The 21,984-nt window shown below is 39.7% G+C and overlaps 1 protein-coding gene across 1 annotated transcript; it reads right to left on the bottom strand.

Annotated features, from left to right (window-relative positions):
• Positions 1-4,607: 4,607 nt before the first annotated feature.
• Positions 4,608-21,273, bottom strand: ccdc40 (coiled-coil domain 40 molecular ruler complex subunit). The gene is made up of 19 exons (XM_026169878.2): positions 21,218-21,273; positions 19,503-19,642; positions 19,012-19,105; positions 18,780-18,895; positions 18,519-18,602; positions 17,556-17,775; positions 16,774-16,931; positions 16,540-16,662; positions 14,440-14,561; positions 13,931-14,174; positions 13,647-13,829; positions 12,803-13,048; positions 10,459-10,672; positions 10,187-10,356; positions 10,006-10,097; positions 9,438-9,552; positions 6,731-6,919; positions 6,490-6,648; positions 4,608-6,093 (listed from the first exon to the last, which is right to left on the bottom strand). Exons 2-19 carry the CDS (start codon positions 19,629-19,631, stop codon positions 5,854-5,856), a joined length of 2,898 nt encoding a protein of 965 aa, XP_026025663.1. The 5' UTR covers positions 19,632-19,642; positions 21,218-21,273; the 3' UTR covers positions 4,608-5,853.
• Positions 21,274-21,984: the final 711 nt, after the last annotated feature.

Genomic DNA, 21,984 nt, shown 5'->3' with positions numbered 1-21,984 from the left:
TCCTGTATAAATCGTTGGTTGTTACAACGTTGTACTTGTTCCTCTGCACGAATGCCTTAGTGGATTTTGAGCAGTGTTTTGGGTCGTTGTCTTGTTGAAAGATCCAGCCCCGGTGCAGCTTCAGCTTTGTCACTGATTCCTGGACATTGGGTTCCAGAATCTGCTGATACTGAGTGGAATCCATGTGTACCTCAACTTTGACAAGATTCCCAGTCCCAGCACTGGCCACACAGCCCCACAGCATGATGGAACCACCACCATATTTTACTGTAGGTAGCAGGTGTTTTTCTTGGAATGCTGTGTTCTTTTTCCTCCATGCATAACGCCCCTTGTTATGCTCAAATAGCTCAATTTTAGTTTCATCAGTCCACAGCACCTTATTCCAGAATGAAGCTGGCTTGTCCAAATGTGCTTTAGCAAACCTCAAGCGGCTCTGTTTGTGCTGTGGGTGGAAAAGGCTTCCTCTGCATCACTCTCGCATGCAGCATCTCCTTGTGTAAAGTGCGCCAAACGATGGTTGAACGATGCACAGTGACTCCATCTGCTGCAAGATGATGTTGTAGGTCTTTGGTGCTGGTCTGTGGGTTGACTGACTGTTCTCACCATTCGTCGCTTCTGTCTATCCGAGATTTCTTGGTCTGCCACTTCGAGCCTTAACTTGAACTGAGCCTGTGGTCTTCCATTTTCTCAACATGTTCCTAACTGTGGAAACAGATGGCTTAAATTTCTGAGACAGCTTTCTGTATCCTTCCCCTAAACAATCTTTGTCTTCAGCTCATTTGAGAGTTGTTTTGAGACCCCCATGTTGCTACTCTTCAGAGAAAATTAAAAGAGGAGAGAAACTTACAATTGACACCATTAAATACTCTTCCACATTATTGGATTCACCTGTGTATGTAGGTCAGGGGTCACTGAGCTTACCAAGCCAATTTGAGTTCCAATAATTAGTTCTAAAGGTTTTGGAATCAATAAAATGACAACAGTGCCCAAATTTATGCACCTGCCTGATTTTGTTTAAACAATTATTGCACACTTTCTGTAAATCCAATAAACTTCATTTCACTTCTCAAATATCACTGTGTGTGTCTCCTATATGATATATTTAACTGACACTTTTTATTGTAACAACCAACGATTTATACAGGAAGATAATGACTATTATTACCAACAAAGCCTCCTAAAGCACGGCCAGCTTCGAGGTGTAAAAGGATGGTAGTGAGATCATTTCAGATTAGGAATTTTTCATGGTGTTTTGATGTTTATCTATTATTGTAGGGTCTTTACATAAAATTGAATTGATTTGGTGGTATACAAATAAAACTGAATTGAATTCAGCTGAGTGATTATGGGTGTTAATTTTACATTAACTCTAATTTTAGACCAATAAAAAATTGATAGTCCTTGATGTGTGTCAGTCAGAATCATTATTGTATTTGTTCCCTGATTCGCAAGAGAACAATCTGAAAGAAGCGGTATTCTGATTCCCTGGGATAGAGTTAAGGTTAGAGTTGGGATTGGGGTTAATAACTATACACATTAACAGTAAAAGCTCAACAAGTAATTGCAGTTTACATATTAACAAAGGTTTTCTGGAGAAAAAGAAGTTCCAGTGAGGTTTGCAAGTGTGATGAGCAGTAGCTATGCAGCACTATCTTTCTAAGTCTGTGAAGGTTCTCAGTCATCCAGGTCATCGTAGTCAAAGGAGCTTGCAAAGAAAAGTGTCTGGACTTCTTTAAGTTGCTTGAAAACATTGCAGCTAACTGTTGGCACACACTGGCTGCTGAAATGTGACAATCATGAAAATATCTTTGATCAGTGGCATCAATCCAATCAGTCTGGTGTTACCAACGTGAAAGTTTCCATAAATAGTAATCATCAAAATATGATCTTTTTATACATTTTGAAAATTTTGCATAATACTTGGAAAAGTTGTATCAAACTGGATGCATGTGCATGTGGATGTTTGCATGTTCTGTGCTTTAGGTCATTCATTGCCCGTCAGGTTGTGGCATGTGGATAAATAATGCCCCATCTCTTCCTCCTGGAAGTATTTTTAGAGGTGATTTGCCTTTTTGAAATCCAGAGTTACAGAAATGACCTTCAAATTAAGCTTCCTCATTTCAGTTCTTCACTTTTTTTTGCCATGAATATTTTGTGTTCTTTCTTTGTCTTGATTTGTGGTCTTTGAGGTTGTTCTTTGTTAGGACTGGTCTCTGATTTTGTTTTATTTTAGGTTTTTTTTTTACCTTTGACAGTAGAGAGATAATCTACCAAACACTCCAATCAGGGTTGGTAACAGTTATAGTACACCGAATGTAATCTGGTCCTTAGCACGCCTTAAAATTCGGCAAATGCAACCTCAGATGAAGTATACACCATGAAATATCACACCGTGATGCAGAAGCAGGCCTGTGAAAAACTAATCATACTCTACTGCTTCTATAAGAATTAAGGATTAGTAGCAGTCAGGAGCTATTAATAAAATTGACATGATGGACTGATCATTATTAATGTGAACTGTTAGGTGTTAAAGTTAATGACAGTACAATTAGAGCTAGAATGATCAAGTAAAGACTGTCTGGAAAGGTTGCCAGGAGAAAGCCTCTTCTCAAAATACATAGCAGCATGGCTTGGGTTTGCAAAGTTGCATTTGAAAAAACCACAAGACTTCTGAAACAATGTCCTTTGGACAGACCAAAACCAAGTGGAATAATGCACAGAATCACATTTGCCAGAAACTAAACACAGCATATCAGAACAAACACCTTATATACCAACCGTCAGGGCTCATGATATGGGCTTTTTCTGCAGCCATAAGACCTGAGCGCTTTGCAGACACTGAAGTCCTCTGTATACTCAAACCCATGCTGAAGTTTTTATACTGTGTATAACCCTCAGTTTTAACTTGATTTACAAAGTCTGAGTGCCACAAAGTAAAAGCACATCATTGCACAGCAGTGGTTTGTATTATGGCTCGATACAAAGCTCAGTTTTTCCGTGACTAATAATAGTGACCATGGTAATTTTTCTGAAATAAATCTATTATTGTGATGAAAATCTGAACAGGTCCAATCTGCATTTCTAAAGAAAACTAGCATGTTTAGAAATGCTATGTTGAAAATGTCTTGCTCTATTAAAAAAGCACTTAGGAAAGATTCGACAAAAATGTTATTGGGGGGCGTGCTAGTAATTTTGTCCTCATTGGTAGCTCAGTACGTAAAGTGGCAAAATAAAATGAAGCTGCCAGAAGATAAAACAGAATAAAATAAATTTCTGCATTAAAACCTAAATAACAAAACTGCTTGAAATTGTCATGAGGAGACTCGTGTACTTGCTTTAAACATTCATGGATAAAATCACCACTTATACTGCAGGTCATGTAAAAGCTTTCTCCCTTTTAGTTTAGCTAGTGTCATTTGGGTGTGTCTGAGCGGACACATCATTTACAAGGAAATTGAATTCTCTGTATCAGCTGCATGTTTTGCTAAGCCTGTGCTATAACAGTGTGATGGTGAAATACTATAAGGTTTTCCATGTGCTTTGCAAGAGTCTGCTATTTGAGCAGCAGGTTTCACAGCATTGCAACATTACAAGGCTGGTGCTAACCTGACTTTAGGTTCTTTTCTCTGCTCTGTCACTCCAGATGGTACGTGACAGTTCTGTCCCTACTACGGTTTTGTGCCATCTTCAACTGATCTTTGACATCAACTGATAAGGAATGAGAAAAAAAACAAAGCATGTGTACTACTGACAATAGAAAACCAAAATAAGCTTGCGTCATGTCGCACCAAGTACTGATAATATAGCGTTTTGTGTACTTTAGGGCATGTGTACCGTGTAAAGTGGCACGTTTTCCATTTGATCAACACATTACCACGGCAGTATGAAAAATATTATATAAAAAGGTGTGACTGTGGAATATCAGGCTATTTTAAAATAAATATTTTTAAGTGAAATCCAATCTAATAGTTATGCAATGTTTTATGATACATAGTGTTTAGTTATAAAGCACTTTTTTAAAAAACACAATTTTGACAAAGTGCTATACAAATCACCAAAACACTACACAAAAAATCAGCAACAACAACAGTGATAAAAATACTACTGTAAATAAAAGCTAAGAGTACACCACTCTCATTCGGATTTAAAAGCCAAAGAATAAAAAAGAGTTTTAAGATATATTTTAAAAAGAGGTAACAAGGGGGCTGGGCAGGAGATCATTCCACAATTTGCGAGTGAAAAGGCTCGATCACTGGTTTTTCAGAATTGTGTTAAAGATTCCACTTTACCGTCGCTGAAAGCATTAACGTGGCTGCCTTAGCCTGATGAAGTTGACTGCTACAACAAAATGCAAGAATTTCTTCCAGGACTGAGCTGAACAAAGGCAGTTCACTCCCTGGTGATGAGTGTACTTTTACTGTTTCTTGGTTTTGAGTTACTGAACACTGTTTGAAGTATATAACATTTTTATAATTTCTCCAGTATGAAAGCAAGCAGAACTGAAGAATGAAAAAAAAAAATACACAACAGAGATTTATATATTCAGATTAATATTATTATGTAATGTGGAACACATGTTTGACAAAATATCTGCAAAACTGTAAATGTAAAGTTAAAGGTTTAATGAAGAAGAGAAGGAAATGAGCTAAATACAACTGTTATGACACAGTGAACGGAAGCTGTTTCCAAGGTTGCTCAATCAGAATTCTTTGTGGGTTTTAGAGGTCAAAGACTTCAGAAATAGTTAGAAATCCTCGATCCATCAATTTCAACAATAGAAGATGAAACTATGAATACAGGAAACAACAGAGAGCTATTACTGTAAGTCTATAAGTGATGTAAGATTGCTTTCAAACCAGTTTGTCTGTAATCAAAAGTTTAGATTTGTGACCAGGACAGCCTGGAGAACAATACTGAAGTCTACTTAAAAGAAATCTCATCTAAGAGAGTTCAAGCTGAGCTGAAGAATAAAACTGGTCACACCAAATATTGTGTTTCAACAACATCAGAACTCTATAAACTTTGACTTTGCCTTATATACTTAGATTTACTTATGTATCTTTTAACAATATACCTGCACCTATTTTTCATAGCAAAACATAAAGAACTAATTGGTGGCTTTAAGATATTTGCACATTACTGTATATTTGTGACACACTGGTGAATGCTAATGTTAAACATGGCTGAGGATGGTGTATGTAAAACTAATCACTGCCAGGCTTCAGTTTTTGTGTGTGAGTAGATATCTCCAATATGGAAGTTTGTGAGCATAGACACTTCACTCATCTGCTGTTCAAACCTTCTGTTTGTAAGTTACTGCTGTACGATGCTGCAAATGTTGCCAATACCAATGCAGACACTTTGAACCTATAAAGGCAGCTTATGTAGGGCAGAGCAGTGTGTCATGGATTATCAGATGAATCGTCATCAATTTGTAAATTCAGGACATATTTTAATGATCACCAAAGTACTGTGATTTTTACTTTCCACAATAATTAGTTAATACAACAAAAAACATCTTTTTGATTTTCAGGTATTTTGTAACTGGCTTTTTGGAGACCCGGAATTTAAATGTGCCAGTCTAAAAAGCCCTTGGGGTCAACTTTAACACAATTCAGTGGGCCACATAATTAACTTTGAGATTAGAAACTTCATTACCTTTTATTTCTTAAATTTTTTCACAAACAACATTTCAATGCATCAACGAAACCACACATCAATGTGAACAAGTTGTCATCCTTCCCTGGCTGTTACTTATCTAAGCTTTCCCTTTTTTCACTCACATGTCATTCCTGTGCATTGTCCTTCCAGCGCGCACTGTCACGTCATCTTTTCCTGACTTTGGGATGTTTCCTATTCCACAGCCTGTGCATGTTCAGACAGTGCTCGTGACAGCCTGCGGAGCGCCCCCTGATGTTGGGGGAACTCCTCACATACGCGGTGCAAGATGGTGCTGATGGCATGCAAGCGGTCCGTCTGCCTCTGCAGGGCGGCTTCCACGGATTCGGGGGTGGACAGTGCTCGATAGCTGCCTTCACACACTGTACGCAACCTCTTGGCCCGACTCTGCAGAGCCACTAGGTGTCCTAGGTTCTAGAGAGAGGGAGCGATAATGACAGAGTAATGACATATTAATCAAACAATGAGTAGTTATATTTTATTCCTGATAGGTCGGATAAGTGTGAGTATTTTCCAAGAGTGGAAACTGTGATGAGCAAGTTCTGTGTACGTGACCCAAAAAAAAACAAGTTAAACATTCTCACCACACCTTCATTAAGTTGTGCAATGGTAACAGTTTCACTTCCCATTAGACATTTGTATTGACACATACCGGGTATCATTGTTCCTTTAACAATGAAGAGTGCATCGGATTAGAAGCCAATGAAAAGTGGATCACACCCTCACTGTACATGCAACCCAGTGCAATTCAGAAGAATAACAATTTTAAAGTACAATCACATATTCACATTCACAGTCTGTGACCCTTACCCTTTCTTTGGTATCCTGAAGATTAACAAAGTCAGAGTCGAGGATGTAACTGGTGCTGCACAGTTCTGTGAGATGAGTCTTCCTCTGTGTGATCCTGTCTCTCAAACTCTCCTTCTGTTTTTGTAGCTCCCCAGTCACCTGCTCATACTCTACCACTTGCTGAAGACAAATCCTGCATGTAAGATAAATGCTCAACCTGCTCCAAGCACAAATGAATTAATGTTCCGTCAGTCTCTTTTACCTTGTGTGCTTCCCGGATCTTGCGCTGTAGGCCCTGTATAGAGAGGCTCAGGTCACCCTGTGTAGCCTGTTTGAGGGAGTTCCTCATCATGGCCTCCTTGCGCAAGACGATGGTTTCCCTTCTCGCCACTGTTGCTTCGCTTTCCCTCAGCAGGCATTCCCGTTGCCTCATTAGCTGGCTGAGTCGCACCTGCACAGACACAAACACACTTTGGGTAGAATTCACAAACATTAATCACCCTAAGAGCAAATTGTTATCCAGCATTCTTACAACTTAGTTTTACGACTTTCAAGACAATTTTAAAAATATCTATAAATCTAAACCAAAGAGTAAAACAGTGAAATGTGGATTATTAAATATTAAGTCTCTCTCCTCCAAGTCTCTGTTAGTACATGACTTAATAATTGATCAACAAATCGATTTACTCTGCCTTACAGAAACCTGGTTGCAGCAGGATGATTATGTTAGTTTTAATGAATCAGCACCCCTGAGTCATTCTAACTACCAGAAATCTCGAAGCACAGGCCGAAGGGGCGGTGTGGCAGCAATTTATCACAACAGCCTATTAATCAACGAAAGACCTAGACAGACTTTTAATTCATTTGAAAGCCTGATGCTTTCAAATGAATTAGGACCAATTCTGTTTACATTATACATGCTTCCCCTAGGCAGTATCATTAGAAGACATAGCATACATTTTTACTGCTATGCAGATGACACACAGCTCTATCTGTCCATGAAGCCAGATAACACACACCAATTAGTTAAGACCTGGATGGGCGCACATATTAAACAAATATGTAAGAATGCTTTTTTCCAGTTGCGCAACATCTCTAAAGTTAGAAATATCCTGTCTCAGAGTGACGCTGAAAAACTAGTTCATGCATTTATTACTTCTAGGCTGGACTACTGCAATTCATTATTATCAGAAGTCCTAAAAACTCACTGAAAAGCCTTCAGCTAATCCAAAATGCTGCAGCAAGAGTACTGACAGGGACAAGAAAGAGTGAGCATATTTATCCTGTATTGGCTTCCCTTCATTGGCTTCCTGTTAAATCCAGAATTGAATTCGTTGTTTGTTGGGTTTTTCTCTGTATCTAGTATTGTACGATCTACTGTACAATATAAAGCGCCTTGAGGCGACTGTTGTTGTGATTTGGCGCTATATAAGTAAAATTGAATTGAATTGAAGTCCAAATCAAGCATCAGAATGGGAAAGAAATGTGATTTAAATGACTTTGAACACAACAGTGAGTTCACTACCCTCAAACAGCATCTACAGATTTAATCTAAAAGAGCACCTTTGGGTTGTGGTAGAACGGGATCATAGATGTGCAGCTGGCAAATCTGCAGCACCTGTGTGATCCTATCATGTTGATGTGAACCAAAGACTCTGACAAATGTTTCTAGATTCAAAAAATTGAAGCAGTTCTGAAGGCAAAAAGGAGCAATACAATCAAAAATATTTGTATTTGTTGGGTCTATTAAAAATATTTGAACAAATCTGCCTCCTAATGTGATCCCAGTGTTAGTCCTTTCAAAACTGAGTTTGCACTGAGTTAAAGTGTCTATACTTTAATTTTGCAGTTATACGTTGTATGCATCAGTAGTTCATAATGAGAAAGCAAATGAGCCATAAGATCTAACACATTTACAAAAAGCTTCAATAAGATGTATTTTTGCGGCTTTCATATTTTCCGTCACCTTGTCTCTTACAAGCAGGCACTGATTTATATTCTGAATATAATCTGAATATATCAGTATTATGTGCTGTAATCAGACACCAAGCTGACAGATTTATCTGCTTCTATAGAGAAAATAACATGACTGTGAGTTTGGAAGAGCTTGAGATAATTTTTTCCCCGAGGAGGTACGAGAAATAAAAAGACTGAGCTGTTAGTTTTCACATCCAATTGGACCTGGAGCCCTTTTTTGTCTCAGATACCTTTTTTTGATGGAAACTCCTTATATATAAAATTACCCTTGCTTAGAGGTTTAACAGCCTTGAAACTATGACTGATAAAAGTGTCCACAATATAGTTCAATCTTCCTTTACAGTGATACCCATGTTGAGCAGTTAATGCTTAATTAGATCCTGCTGATGAAATCATTTTAATGTTAAAGATTGTTCAGGTAATGAGTAAACTGGAAACGAATAAGACTATGTTTACTATTCATTCATTATTCATTTCTGATCATATAATTGAGCTTTTAATATTTATTCCATCTAAAGAAGAACTGAGACTGAATTGTGGGTTAGGAGAATCGTTACACCACTACTGATGCTGTAAAGTCATATCCACATGTTGTTTCTATTCTTTAAGTTGTAAATTGGAAAATTTGCTGAACTTCATGCCTGATACATGAACTTTTGAGGCTTTTTCCCTTGAAAACTAAAAAAACATTGCACAATACATTTGTAAGCAATAAATTATAAAAAAAAATTGCTGGATGCAAATTAAAACTTATATTAGCAAACTTATATTTATTTAATAAAATAAATTGTCAAAAGGTTCAATAAACAGTGAATTTTCCCAAAAAATTAATTCAAGGGTCAAAGTGATCGAATGCATTTCAAATAAAGCATATCCCACTCTTATGTGTTTATGCATTGTACATAAACAGCACATTTGCACATGGCAGGCTAAGGCTAAAATGTAGATGGCAAATCAGCCTTATAGTCTGTCTGTAATCGTACTGTGTTTACCTCCATACGATGTATTTCAGCTTTCATTGTGTGGCTTTCTCCCTGCCCCACATCCATAGCTGAACGCATCTCTTTTACAAGCTGTGTCTTCTTCTCCCACAGCATGATTTGCCGCCTGTATGCCACACGTGCCAAAGAAAAAGAGAAAATACACACACATGCAGAACAAAGTACACTATTCCATTAAAAATCAAAGTGTTTCTCTGAGTATGTGATTCTTCCGGAAATAACTCTGCATATTTAATGAAGCCCTGCAAAATTTTACCTTCATACTATGAATATGTTTCGAGTTAGAGGCATTTGAGTTACATGGAGCTGGGTTGAAATTTAAAAGATTAGTCGACTAGTCACGATTACGTCGACTATCAAAATCACCGACAACTAATTTAATAGTCAATGGGTTGTTTGAAGCTTTGTAAGATCCTGAAAGATGCATGAATAAGTAGTAGGACTTAAGAGTTGAGAGAGAGATTTAAGAGATTTAAGCAAATTAGCAAATCAACTCAATAATAAATAAATTGAATATGTTTAAGTCAGAAGAAACAAGGACAAAAAGAAAGTGACTGACTCAGCTTCCACCAGACTGTTGAGGAGCCTCTCCTTTTCCTCCTGCGTCTTCTCGACTTTCATCTGCATCTTAACGGCCTCCCTCTCTGCATCCTGGTCACATAATTTTACATAAAGTTATATATTAATATAAAACAGAAGAAAAGAAGAAAATATAAAATGACGAAACCCGCCTGTCATGCCTTAAGTCTGTGAATGAAATCTGTCTCCATCACGGCGTTTTCCTGCTGCAGAGCCTGGCTCAGTTGTCCTTTCTTGCTGAGCAGCATGTTGAGCTTCAGCTGATCACGCTTCAGCATCTTTGAGCTCTTCTCCAGCTCAGCCTCCTCACGGTGCTCTGATTCTATCTGACCTGAAAGGGTTAGAGTTGGTGTGAGAATGAAGTGGAGATAGTAGCATAGTAGCATACAGGTTGTGACTTGGACGGAGTATGCAGCATGTGCGTCCTGCATACTCTCAAAGTAGAGTTTCGTCTGTTGCCATCCTGTGTACTCTGCCTGCAGTTTGAGCAGCTCCTTGCTGTTGGCTTCTATCATTTGGGTCAGTCCCATCAGAATCCCCTGTCGCTTCATCCAAAGCTGCTGGTCGCTCTTTATATTTGCCGCCAGCTCCTCAATCTGAGCTATTATTGACTGTATCTTGATGTGCAGAGGACCGAGGTCATCATGCTGCAAATGCAGGAAAAATAAATTAAAGCTGGCAGCCTCGTTTTTGAAAAGAATTCAAAATGACACTAAATTATTTTCATTCACTTTCTACTTTTAAAAGCATAATTGATCAATTGAGAAGTTTGAACTTGGCTCACGATTTCCTTCCATCCCGGATTTTAAAGGATGGGTTCGATGTTATTGGCACTGAAACCACAGCACAGAAACGGCATTGCTGAGGGTTTTCAATGATCTTCTAGAACATGTTATAGGCATCAAGGATTCTGCCCTTAATTGGTTAAAAAACTGATACATGCCTTTGTGACCTCCAGATTAGATTATTGTAACTCGCTCTACTCTGGACTCCAACTCGCTCACCTACAACGATTACAGCTCGTTCAGAATGCTGCGGCTCGTCTCGCAACCGGAACTAGAAAGTTTGCCTCTATTATTCCAGTGCTCTCTGACTTACACTGGCTGCTTATTAAATTTCGTATTGATTTTAAAGTTCTGCTGCTTACTTGCCTCACACTCCTCATCCTCCCTGGGAGAGTCTATGCCAGGGTGCTGGAGAGGAGAGTCTGTCCGTTAGTCGAACCTTGGATACAGGAGGAACAATGCGGTTTTCGTGCTGGTCGTGGAACAGCTCTTTATCCTCTCGAGAATACTTGAGGGTGCATGGGAGTTTGCCCAACCAGTCTGCATGTGTTTTGTGGACTTGGAGAAGGCATTCGACCACGTCCCTCGAGGGGTCCTGTGGGCGGTGTCTGGCCCATTGCTACGGGTCATTCAGTCCTTATACAACCGATGCAACAGCTTGGTCCGCATAGCCGGCAATAAGTCGGACTCGTTCCTGGTGGGTGATGGGCTCCGACAGGGCTGCCCTTTGTCACTGATTCTGTTCATAATTTTTATGGACAGAATTTCTAGGCATAGCCAAGTGCTGGAAGGCTTTCACTTGGGTGGTCTCAGGATTTCATCTCTGCTTTTTGCAGATGATGTGGTCCTGTTGGCTTCATCGGGTGATGGCCTCCAGCTCACCTTGGAATGGAGTGTGAGATCGACAGACAATTGGTGCAGCGGCTGAAGCGATACGCACGCTGTACCGGTCTGTTGTGGTGAAGAGAGAGCTGAGTGTAAAAGCAAAGCTCTCAATTTATCGGTTGATCTACGCCCCTACCCTCACAAGGTGAGGAGTAGTGACCGAAAGAACGAGATCGCGAATACAAGCGGCAGAAATGGGCTTCCTCCGAAGGGTGGCTGGCCTCTCCCTTAGAGATAGGGTGAGAAGTTTAGCATTTGAGAGGGGCTCAGAGTAGAGCCGCTGCTCCTCCACATCGAAAGGAGCCAGTTGAGGTGGTTCGGGCATCTGACAAGGATGCCTCCTGGGCGCCTCCTGGGTGAGGTTTTCCAGGCATGTCCCACGGGGAGGAGGTCCGGGGGCAGACCCAGGACACGCTGGAGATATTATATCTCTCGGCTGGCCTGGGAATGCCTTGGTGTTGGCCTTGGAGGGAGGTCTGGGTTTCTCTGCTTGGGCTGCTGCCCCCGTGACCCGGCTCCGGATAAGTGGAAGAAAATGGATGGATGCTTACTTTGAAATGCCTAAACAACCTTGCACATGACTATCTCATCGACCTTCTCAGTCTCTATGCTCTCAGCCATTCTTTACGATCATCTGGTCAGTTACTTCTGGCCCAGCCCAGGCACCGTCTGAAGACTAGGAGTGACCGTGCTTTTGCCTCTGTAGCATCAAACCTCTGGAATAGTCTTCCTGCTAGCATTCATGCCTCTGACTCCATCCAATACTTTAAAGCATGCTTGAAAACTTACCTATTCAACCTGGCTTTTCCAACTCACTAATTCTCACCGCTCCTTAATTGCTGTATCGCTACTCATTTCTCTGGATAATCATGATTTCTCCCTATCTCTACTTACTAATGTGTTTGTTTGTTTCTCTGTTTTCTCTATTTGACCTTGTTTTAATCACTTACTGTTCAGTGCAATTATTTACCGTTATTCCTTACTGTGAAGCACTTTGGTGTACCCCCTGGTTTTCAATGTGCTATATATATAAAATTGCATTGTATTCTATTGTATTTATTTATGATCTTAGTAACAAGAAACCACAGCTTCCCCACAGCCACTCACCCCAGTGGTGGCCGCTATTTGAGAAATCTTCGTGTTGTATCCGATGATCGTTGACTGCTTCTGCTCGATGACTCTAACAGATGAAGTAAGCTTAGCCTCAATGGCTGTGATTAACTTGTTGTACTTTGTGATCTCCTGATCAAGGGCCTCCTGAGTCAGGGCCAGGCTGTCCACTCGCTGGCTGACCAGCTGGCTCTCCAGCTTCACCACCAACACCTCCTCCTCTGACTGCTTCAACTGGTACATCTAAAGGGGGGAAAGGAATGATGAGAAGCACATAAATCTAATATCTTCACATATTTGTTTTATTCTCTACACATTTTACAAAGAAAAAAAGCTAGGAATCAAAATGAAAAATGTAATCCTGTCACGTAAAAGCATGAACAAAAAATGTTAAAACTAGTAAAATAATAATACTGAAATTGAATAAAGCTAATTTGACAATATGAATAAATTGCATTCAAATCTCTATGGCTCTATAGTGTACATTAACCTTTATACATGTACTTATTTAACACCTGTTACTACTACTACTACTGTTACTAATCCTGTAGAGCTGTTGTTATTTGCATTATTCTGTCATTTCAAACCAAAAGACTTCATCAGTTGCTTGTGAATTCTCTCTCTTTCTTTATCTATAACGTGATACTGCTGGAGTGTGTCTTTCACTAAAACAAGCCCAAGCCAAAGACCTGGACAATATGTAGGGTATAGTGAATAACACTCTTATGATAATACTAGAGATATCAAAGAAAGGGGATTTAGTGTGAATGGTCTGAAGAGTGTTATCATAAGAGTGTTATGACAGTCTAAGCATTTTCAATACTTTCCTGCTTTTAGTTACCTTCTCTTTTTTGAGTCTGGATATCTTCTCAGTGAGCAGTTGGGAGTACTTGGCAGCGTTGTTGTGGAGGAGCTTATGCTGCATGGAGCTCATGATGTTGTTTTCCAGCTCCAGCCGTGCAGAACTCTCTTTCTCCAGCTGCTTACTCTGATCGTTCACTTGAGCCTGGAGTGACCCAAATTCCTGGAGAAATTAAGGGTGAGATTAAAAAAAGACAAAAACAAAATCAGGCAATGTAATGTTTCTAACCTTGTACCACGACTGCTCTCTGGCCAAACACTGACCTTTGAGAGTCTAGCGAGGGTTCGCTCTGTCTCCTGCAGAGTGAGGAGGAATGTGCTGTAGTGGGCCTGCAGGGCCTCTTGCTGAGCCTGCTTGTCACTGATGAGCTTTCTGGTAGTGGTGCAGTCCATTTGAGACCAATTCAGCTGCAGTGTCAGTATCTCATTTTGCTCCTGCTCTGCATTGATGGACTTCTTGTAGCCATCAATGTCCTTGTCCAGCAAGATCACCTGGTGCTTGGTTTCACTGAGAAGAACAGAAAAAAATGAATGGCTGCTCACTTTTTGTTCTGTGTTACTTTTGAATAAAAAATCAAATAAGGGTTAATATTATCATTGAGTGTTCTAAAAAAAATTTTTTTATAGACATCTGTCATTTTCTATAGACTATGTTTCTATGTTTAGAGCACTGTCATCATTTGTTACATGTACACTTGAAGCGCATTAGCACCTTTAACGTTTACTCAGTAGGACATGAATCAGAAACAGCTTCCCACATCCATCAGTCTCACCGGATGACTTCCTGCATCGCACCGAAGGCCTCGTCTCGTCTCCTCAACCCCATGAGGCAGCTGCTCCACTGCTGCAGCAGCTGTTTACGGGCCACCAACAGTGACTCCATCTCCATCTCAGCCTGCACAAAGATGTAAAAATGAATGACTGATGTTGTTTGACGACTGCCATAATCAGAGAATTCTTATTTCATTCATGAGTTAGTAAACTTAGACAAAAACATAACCTGTTTGTCTTTTTCTCTCATCCAAATATTTTTGTGTTGACTGTATCCATTTACATCATTAAATCAACTAGTAAGATACACCCACCAGCCACTTCATCAGTTACAGGTAGTTCAGGTTGGACAAACTTGCCTTCAAAACAGCCTTTTTTAAAATTGTGGCACAGATTCACAGATGCTCTGTTGGACGGAGATGTGGTGACTGCTGGCTATAGTGAACTCATTGTCATGGTCAAGAGTCCAGTTTGAGATGTTCTGAGTTTTGTGACATGGTTCAACATCCTGTTGGAAGTAGCCGTTAGAAGATGGGTAATATGTGGTTGTGGTCATAAAGGAATGAGCACCAACAAGAGTCAGGTAGGTGTGGTATTTCATCAGTGCTCAGTCGATACTGAAGGATCAAAGGTGTGCCAATAAAATATCCCCCACACCATTACACCAGCACCATCCTGAACAGCTGATACTGTGTGAATTGCCTCCACTTCCTGTTCTTATCTGAAGGGAGATTCACCCTTAGTGATTTTCTGCAGTTGTATCCCATCTGCTTCAAATCATGCATTCAGAGGTGCTCTTTCTGCATACTTTGGTTCTAGCAAGTGTTTATTTGGCTTACTGTTGTCTTCCTATCAGCTCAAAGAAGTCTGTGTCATGATCCTGGGTCTTATGACCCAGCGGTTTGAATTTTTGTGTTTTGTTATTTTGTATTATGGTTTGAGTCCACCTTGTTAGTTTAACGTTTTAGTCCCTAGGTTGTTATGTTTAGCTATTGGTTGTCAGATTTCCTTGTGTAATTGCTCCTACGTCTCCCTCTGTATATTTGTGTTTATATAATTCTGAGCTCCTGTGCGTTGTTTCCCCTCGTGTTTTGTCCCATGTTTCCCCTGCCCATGATGTCAGTCCTCTCTCCGTGCTCTCTCTCCCCTCCTGTCTGTGTCTCTGTGTTCTTCCTGTGTTACGTTTAAGGTCTGCACCTTGGGTTAGTATTTTCAGTTCCGTATCCTCCCTGTCTTGTTATGCGTAATTGTCCTCAGCTGTGCTCCCATATGTTCCCACCTCACTCATTACCTTCTGTATATTTATGTCAGAATCACCCTCTGTTCCATGTCGCATCGTCCCTCATAGCTGTGTGTGATTCTCGCTGTGTCTTCTTGTGCATATTATAATTAGTTTTTCCCAGTTTAGTTTCGTATTGTCGTATCGCCTGTTTCCCAGCAATAAAGCTGTGCTTTCGAGTTTACTCCCCGTGAGTTTGCATTTGGGTCGTCTCCTGCCTGCACACAGCCGAAACATGACAGTCTGGCCATTATCCTCTGATCTGTGGCATCAAACAATTTGTCTCAGACAACTGCTGCTCAAAGAATATTTTCTCCTGGTTGTGCAGTATATCAGCAGTTTAAAAAAAAGACTGTCTCATGTGCTCCAACAACCATGCCACGTTCAAGGTCACTTAAATCACCTTTAAGAGACCTGTTCTGATGCACAGTTTGAACTCCAGCAGGTTGTCTTGTCCATGTCTAGATACCTAAATGCAAGTACTTGAATGTGAATCCATATATCAAGGAAAATTTTCACTCAATCAATCACTGGATAAATGAACTGGGCTATTGTTTTAATGTTTTCAGTTTTACTAATCGATATAAAAGCAATATTCACATCAATGAAATATTTATTTGCTATGGGTAATATGAAAGTTGACACTTTTAATAGTGAAATCACCCAATACTAACTAGCACCTTATCTCACTAGCTCACTATTTTGCTTTTATGTCCAAAAAAAGGTCTGGTGGGCAACTAATTCTTGTTCAAGCTGCAGGGATAAAGTGCTCATCTCTTCATGTAAAGATGCAGCATATAACCTTTTACGGCACAGCAGTTACCTCTGAGAGAGCCTCTTTGGCTGTCTGTGTCTCCTCTGCATGAGCACTGGTTTTGGACTCATACATGGCTATCTGCTGCGTCAGCCTGTCCAACTCCTTTGTTAGTCGCTCCACATATAAATCCTGATGTAACAGATGAGTATTTTCGCTTAGTTAAAATTATGTTGATATACCAGATAGTGTATATATTGACAAATACAATCAAATCGTAATAATTTACATGTGAGTGTCTACCTGCTTTAATTTCTGGTCTTCTGCCTGGGTCTTCTCAGCTCTCGCTTTGCGTCTAGCGTTATTCATGGTTTTGACTTCAGAGCGCAGTCCTTCACTGACTCCTTGGATGAAGATGAGATACTGTGTCATGCTGTCTAACTGCGCCTGTAGCTGGGACTCTGAGGGAGGACAGAGGAGAGAGCATAAACATAATGGCTCGAATCACAATTTCAGAAACATGAACAGATACAGATGTTGCCTTTCTGTTGCTCAAACAGTATTACATAGGCCCAACAAAGGCTGCTTTTAAAAGGGAAAGATTAAAAAATTATAAAATCTGTTTACATTTATTTTAACTTCTTAACTTGCACCATTGAACTTTTAGGGTTTCACATCCATCAGATTCTCACTTATACTAACATAAAGCCAAATGCATAAAAAATAGTTGATCTTAAAGCTCCAGCTTTCTGGCTGAAACGTGTAAACCTAAGGGGTGAATATAAAGAAGTTGCATAAAGTGGAATCCTAATGTAATTGAATTTTACAGCATTTTATTTTATTTTACTGCAGGCTGAGTAACAATCATAAGTAGTACGAGTGAACTCACAGTGGAAAACAACCCCAAACAGAGAATGAAGCTTGATTCGGATGGAGGATAATAGTAGCAATAAAGTTCTCTTTAAAAAAAAACAAAAACATAATTGTAATGTGGTCATTGGGACAGACATCAAGAGTCATATAAAATCAAAACTAATCCTGGATCAGCACAAAGACACAACCTCTAAATGACAGTCCAGGCTCACCATTGGCTCTGGCTTCGCAGACCTTTCTGGTCATGCTCGAATGTTGACTCTTTATCTCCTCCAGCTGGTTCAGAACCTGCTGGTGTTTGGTTTCGGCTTGTGTCTTGGTCTCATGGAGGTCATGCAGCCTGTTCTGCTGTCTGACCAGATGCTCCTGAATCCTGAAGACCTCCACACCTAATTCCTGATTGTGGCTAGCATCATCCTTCGCAACTGCATGCTGATGGAGGAGGAGAGCAGTTAGAAATCACAGAAAAATCAATAATTCTAGACGATAACCGACTTTATACATGCTTTTATGTTGGGTACTAAAATGGCTTTCCTTCATCCAGGACAAAGCCTGGTATAAAAGTACTGGTTCTACTTATTAGTGGTTGCCGGTTGGAACTGGAACTGAAAAAGATTTTATTGTATTTGTAACTTATTTCCAACATTGTAACCCTTTTGGGGACATTTTAAAAATAAATCTGTGACCTTCAAACATTAGTCATTATGTGAACATTATGTGAACCCATTATGTGAACATATTCAGATAATGAGGGGAACTCTTAAAATGTTTTATACAAAGTGCTTTAAATTTCAACTCATTACATATGAAATATACTGTACTATAAATCAATATTCGCTATATATACCATACATGACATTTAATATATTGTGTTTGTCATCATTACCCATTTGAGTGATGAAGGCCTCATACCTTAACCCTGCAACAAGTGTTTTTCTTGGAAAGGTAAACAGTTTGTGGGTGTTGCATCTTTCCTAAACACCTGTCGTATGTAATACAGAAGATGTGAAGTGTTCTGCAGTTGCCATACAGTTCTACACCACCATCTTCTGGGCATTTAAATAGAAAAGTTGCATTTGTTTGTATAGAAACTAGCTTGTTTGCTCCTGCATGTGTGAATCAGTGTATTAACTGAGCAAAGATGGAGAGAGTTTTTGGTCAGAGAAGTGGCCGACCTTTTCCCTCAGTGTATGGTTAATCCTCTCCAGCTGTTTTCTAAGCTGGATTGTCAGAGCAGCTTGTTGTCTTCTGACCACGGGCTGCCAACAGATTAAATATAGTATCAGTAACGTCCCAGTGGAAGACAAAGATATGTAGTATTAATGCTTCACATCCATCATAATTCAATTTTCTTTCTGATGAGCACTAAGACAAAAATCGATTCATTATTTAGTAAACACACTGGTCGTGTAAAGATTAAAGGTGAAGCTACAAACATGCTCAGGATCAAGAATGATCAACTCCTCTTCCTCATCTTCTGGCAGTGGCTCATGATCCTCCATCTCCTCCGATGTGTGTGAACGGTGAGCCATCTGAGCAATATCCTCTTGCACTGAAATACAGTGAAAGGCATCATTTAACCAAAAAATAAATAATCATGTAAAAAGGGTACATATTGCTATAGAATATATAGAAGTAAATCCCACAGAGGATTAATGTGGGACTTACTTAAATTTGTGGCCGCAGGGAAGTTTTCATCCACTACAGTGAGGTCATGGTAACGCTGGGCAGCAGGGCTCTCTGGCTGTGGCAGTGACTGAGCCTGTGAGTCCGGAGACAAACATGAAGCATGAATAGAGCTCCTTAATAGCTGCTGTGATTTAAACATTGAGAACTGTTAGACTGAAGATGTCAAACATGAACCTGCCCACCAAAGGGGCCAAACTGGCTGAGTGAGTGGTTTTGCAAAATGTAAATTTGCAAAGAAGGAGGACACACTTCTTTAAGAATGGATCCTGTCATGAGAGTCCAAACTGCTGATTCCATTTGAGCCAAATGACTAACACTACTGCAATATTTTGTGCATCCAACAGTTAAGACTGTGAGTGCAGCAGCACAGCACCTGACCAAACATCCAAACTGCATCAGTGTTCAATGACCTGTTGCTAAAATAGCAACAAAGTAAGGAAACAAAACCACAGCAGATACACATATCAAACCTCTTTGTAATGTGAGGCAGTCGCTCCAATGTCTTCTTCAGCGTCGTCACTTCCATGATGCAGGTTGGGATCTGTCTCATTTCGGGGGGAGCTTTCCTCCCTTCCATCATCATCTCCTCGGTTCTCCATTGGACCTAAAACTTCACATGAAGATTTATATTTTCTCCAGGTGACTAATATGTGTATTTGCCCCAAAGGTCAAAGGCTAATGGTGAGAGAGAGAGGGCTTTTGAGAAATTTTCCGACTTTTTTCTTAGCAATGCTGAAAATATAAGAGCAAATATTTTAACTTGTGGCGCTAATCCCTTTTTTATTAGTCAGCTATTGCCACGTTTGAAGATTCTGAACATGTTTTCTTTTCTCATATGACATGTTTCACTTCTATAACAGATGTCCTGCCTGCCATCTTGGGTTTTGATTTAATGGGCTGTGGTGTTCTCTCAATTATAAATGCAAAACTGCCAAACAGTAGTCCAGTCATTCTTAAAGAAACAAAATTTGGAAGTGGATGTCTGGAGTCTTTTGGCTAAACAATATCTATGAAATCTTTTAATCAGGTTTCAGGGTTTTTCCACAGTGTTAAATCTTCTCTCTTGAAACTGAAAAATTATATTCTAGTTGATACCTGTTCAGGTGGTTGTTCAGTTTTAGTTCTGCTGAACTTGAGTGCTGCTTTCGACACCCCATGACTTACACACTCATGACTTACTCTTTGAGGGCTGTGTTGGAGTCAAGTTTTGACTCTTAAATGGTTTAATCTAATATTAAACTCAGAAATTTCTAGTTAGCATTGGATAATACACTTCTGCACCAGCATTATCACATCTACAGGTACACAGGGGTCGAGTTTTTTCTATGTCCACGCTCCCTCATGGTCAAATTATTTGTCAAAATAGCATCAGTCTAGATTTTGCAGCCTATTTTACCTTTGAATCGTGGAAATGTTATATAAGACTGCTCAATGAGTTTTGGATATAAAAAATACAGTGTCCTACGGTTTCTTACACTTAAATGAGTGCAAAACAGAGGTCATATTGTTGTGTGTTGCCCTTCCACTAAGGTCCATATAGGTCTGCTTCCCTAACCTATGGAATCAGGGTGGGTCCTTCGTAATTAATAAATAATAATGATCAGAAACAATCATGATCTCTTTCAGTGCGCCCCAGGGCAGCTGTGGCTACAATGTAGCTTGCCATCACCAGTGTGTGTATGTGTGTGTGTGAATGGGTGGATGACTGAATGTAGTGTAAAGCGCTTTGGGGTCCTTAGGGACTAAGTAAAAGCGCTATACAAATACAGGCCATTTGCCGTTTTTCATTATACACAATGAAATTAAATTAGTAAATACATTGCACTCATTATTGATTTTTACAATTTCATGTGTTGACCAGAACTCACCTTATATATTCAAGTTTTTCTGAGCCTACTTGAAAATGAATAAAATATCAAGTGGAAATCTGAAGATTTCCGGGCTGGGCTTATGGGTAACAAATACCTTCCTTGTATTTAAAATTAGCTATGTTTCTGTATTCTTGCTAGCTTCGCGCTAAGTCCTCAACAATAGAGAGGGTTTGTGAGGATCACAGTATAATAACTGTCAACCTGACTTTGGCGCTTTAATAGTCAAAAGAACAATTTAGAGTTTGCGTACCAATACCATCGTACTATATCGTACCAATGATATAATTTAATTTTGCATTTAGGATACAACTTACCACGGTAGCGTTACGGGTACAGTCGATAAAGGTTACTAGGCAACCGTAAACTTCCGTAGCTGGCGTCTGCGCAGTCTCAGTCAGACATCAGTCGCTGTGGCGTTTTAACACACAGGTAGCACGTAGGATGTACGCGTTATTTACGACCGCTTACAGAATAAAAGTCATTTCTAGGAGTTACTGACATGTTCAAAGCTAATTTCTTAATGCTGTGGTAACATTTTATCTCCAGCCAACAACTGTGAGAGGGCTGGAGGAGCCTGTAAGAGAGTAGACAAATATTTAGATGCAATTTATGGCCTCATTTTGGGCAGTGATCTTTGTTTTGATAATCACATAAATACGGTTTAAATACTGCTTTCTATCACTTAAAGGTTATATCTAGGACTATAAAATTCCTGTCTCAAACTGACTATGAGATGCATTCATCTCATTCATGGGTTTAAGTTGGTTATATTATTGCAGCACTCTATTTGAAGGACCAAATCATCAGCACAACATCTCTGGCTTATTCAAAATGCAGCAGGCAGAATCCGTACAGGTAGATGGAAATTTGACCTCATTAACTTAGTTTTGAAGTTACTTCACTGGCTCCCAGTGCTATATATACACATTCTTCTATTAGTTCACAAATCTCTCAATGGTTTGGCCACCCAGTATGTCTCTGACTTGCTGACTGTCAAAAACCCAGACTGGGTCTTTTAACTGTTCTCAGAATCAAATCTCAGTCTGTTGAGGGTGCTTTCAGTTTTCTGGAACAAGCAGCC

This window comes from Astatotilapia calliptera, chromosome 6, assembly GCF_964374335.1.
Source record: "Astatotilapia calliptera chromosome 6, fAstCal68.1, whole genome shotgun sequence".
In the NCBI taxonomy this organism is placed as follows: Eukaryota; Metazoa; Chordata; class Actinopteri; order Cichliformes; family Cichlidae; genus Astatotilapia; species Astatotilapia calliptera.
Note: the sequence above shows the minus strand (reverse complement) of the source record. Positions and strands in the feature narration are given on the sequence as shown.

Excerpts from the sequence above, each read along its gene's own strand:
- ccdc40 (XM_026169878.2), bottom strand. The coding sequence starts at position 19,631 with ATGGAGAACCGAGGAGATGATGATGGAAGGGAGGAAAGCTCCCCCCGA. Across the intron at positions 10,673-12,802 it reads AAATAGCGGCCACCACTGGG|CATGATGACCTCGGTCCTCT; the intron begins GTGAGTGGCTGT and ends CTGCATTTGCAG. Across the intron at positions 10,357-10,458 it reads GACGAAACTCTACTTTGAGA|GTCAGATAGAATCAGAGCAC; the intron begins GTATGCAGGACG and ends TAACCCTTTCAG.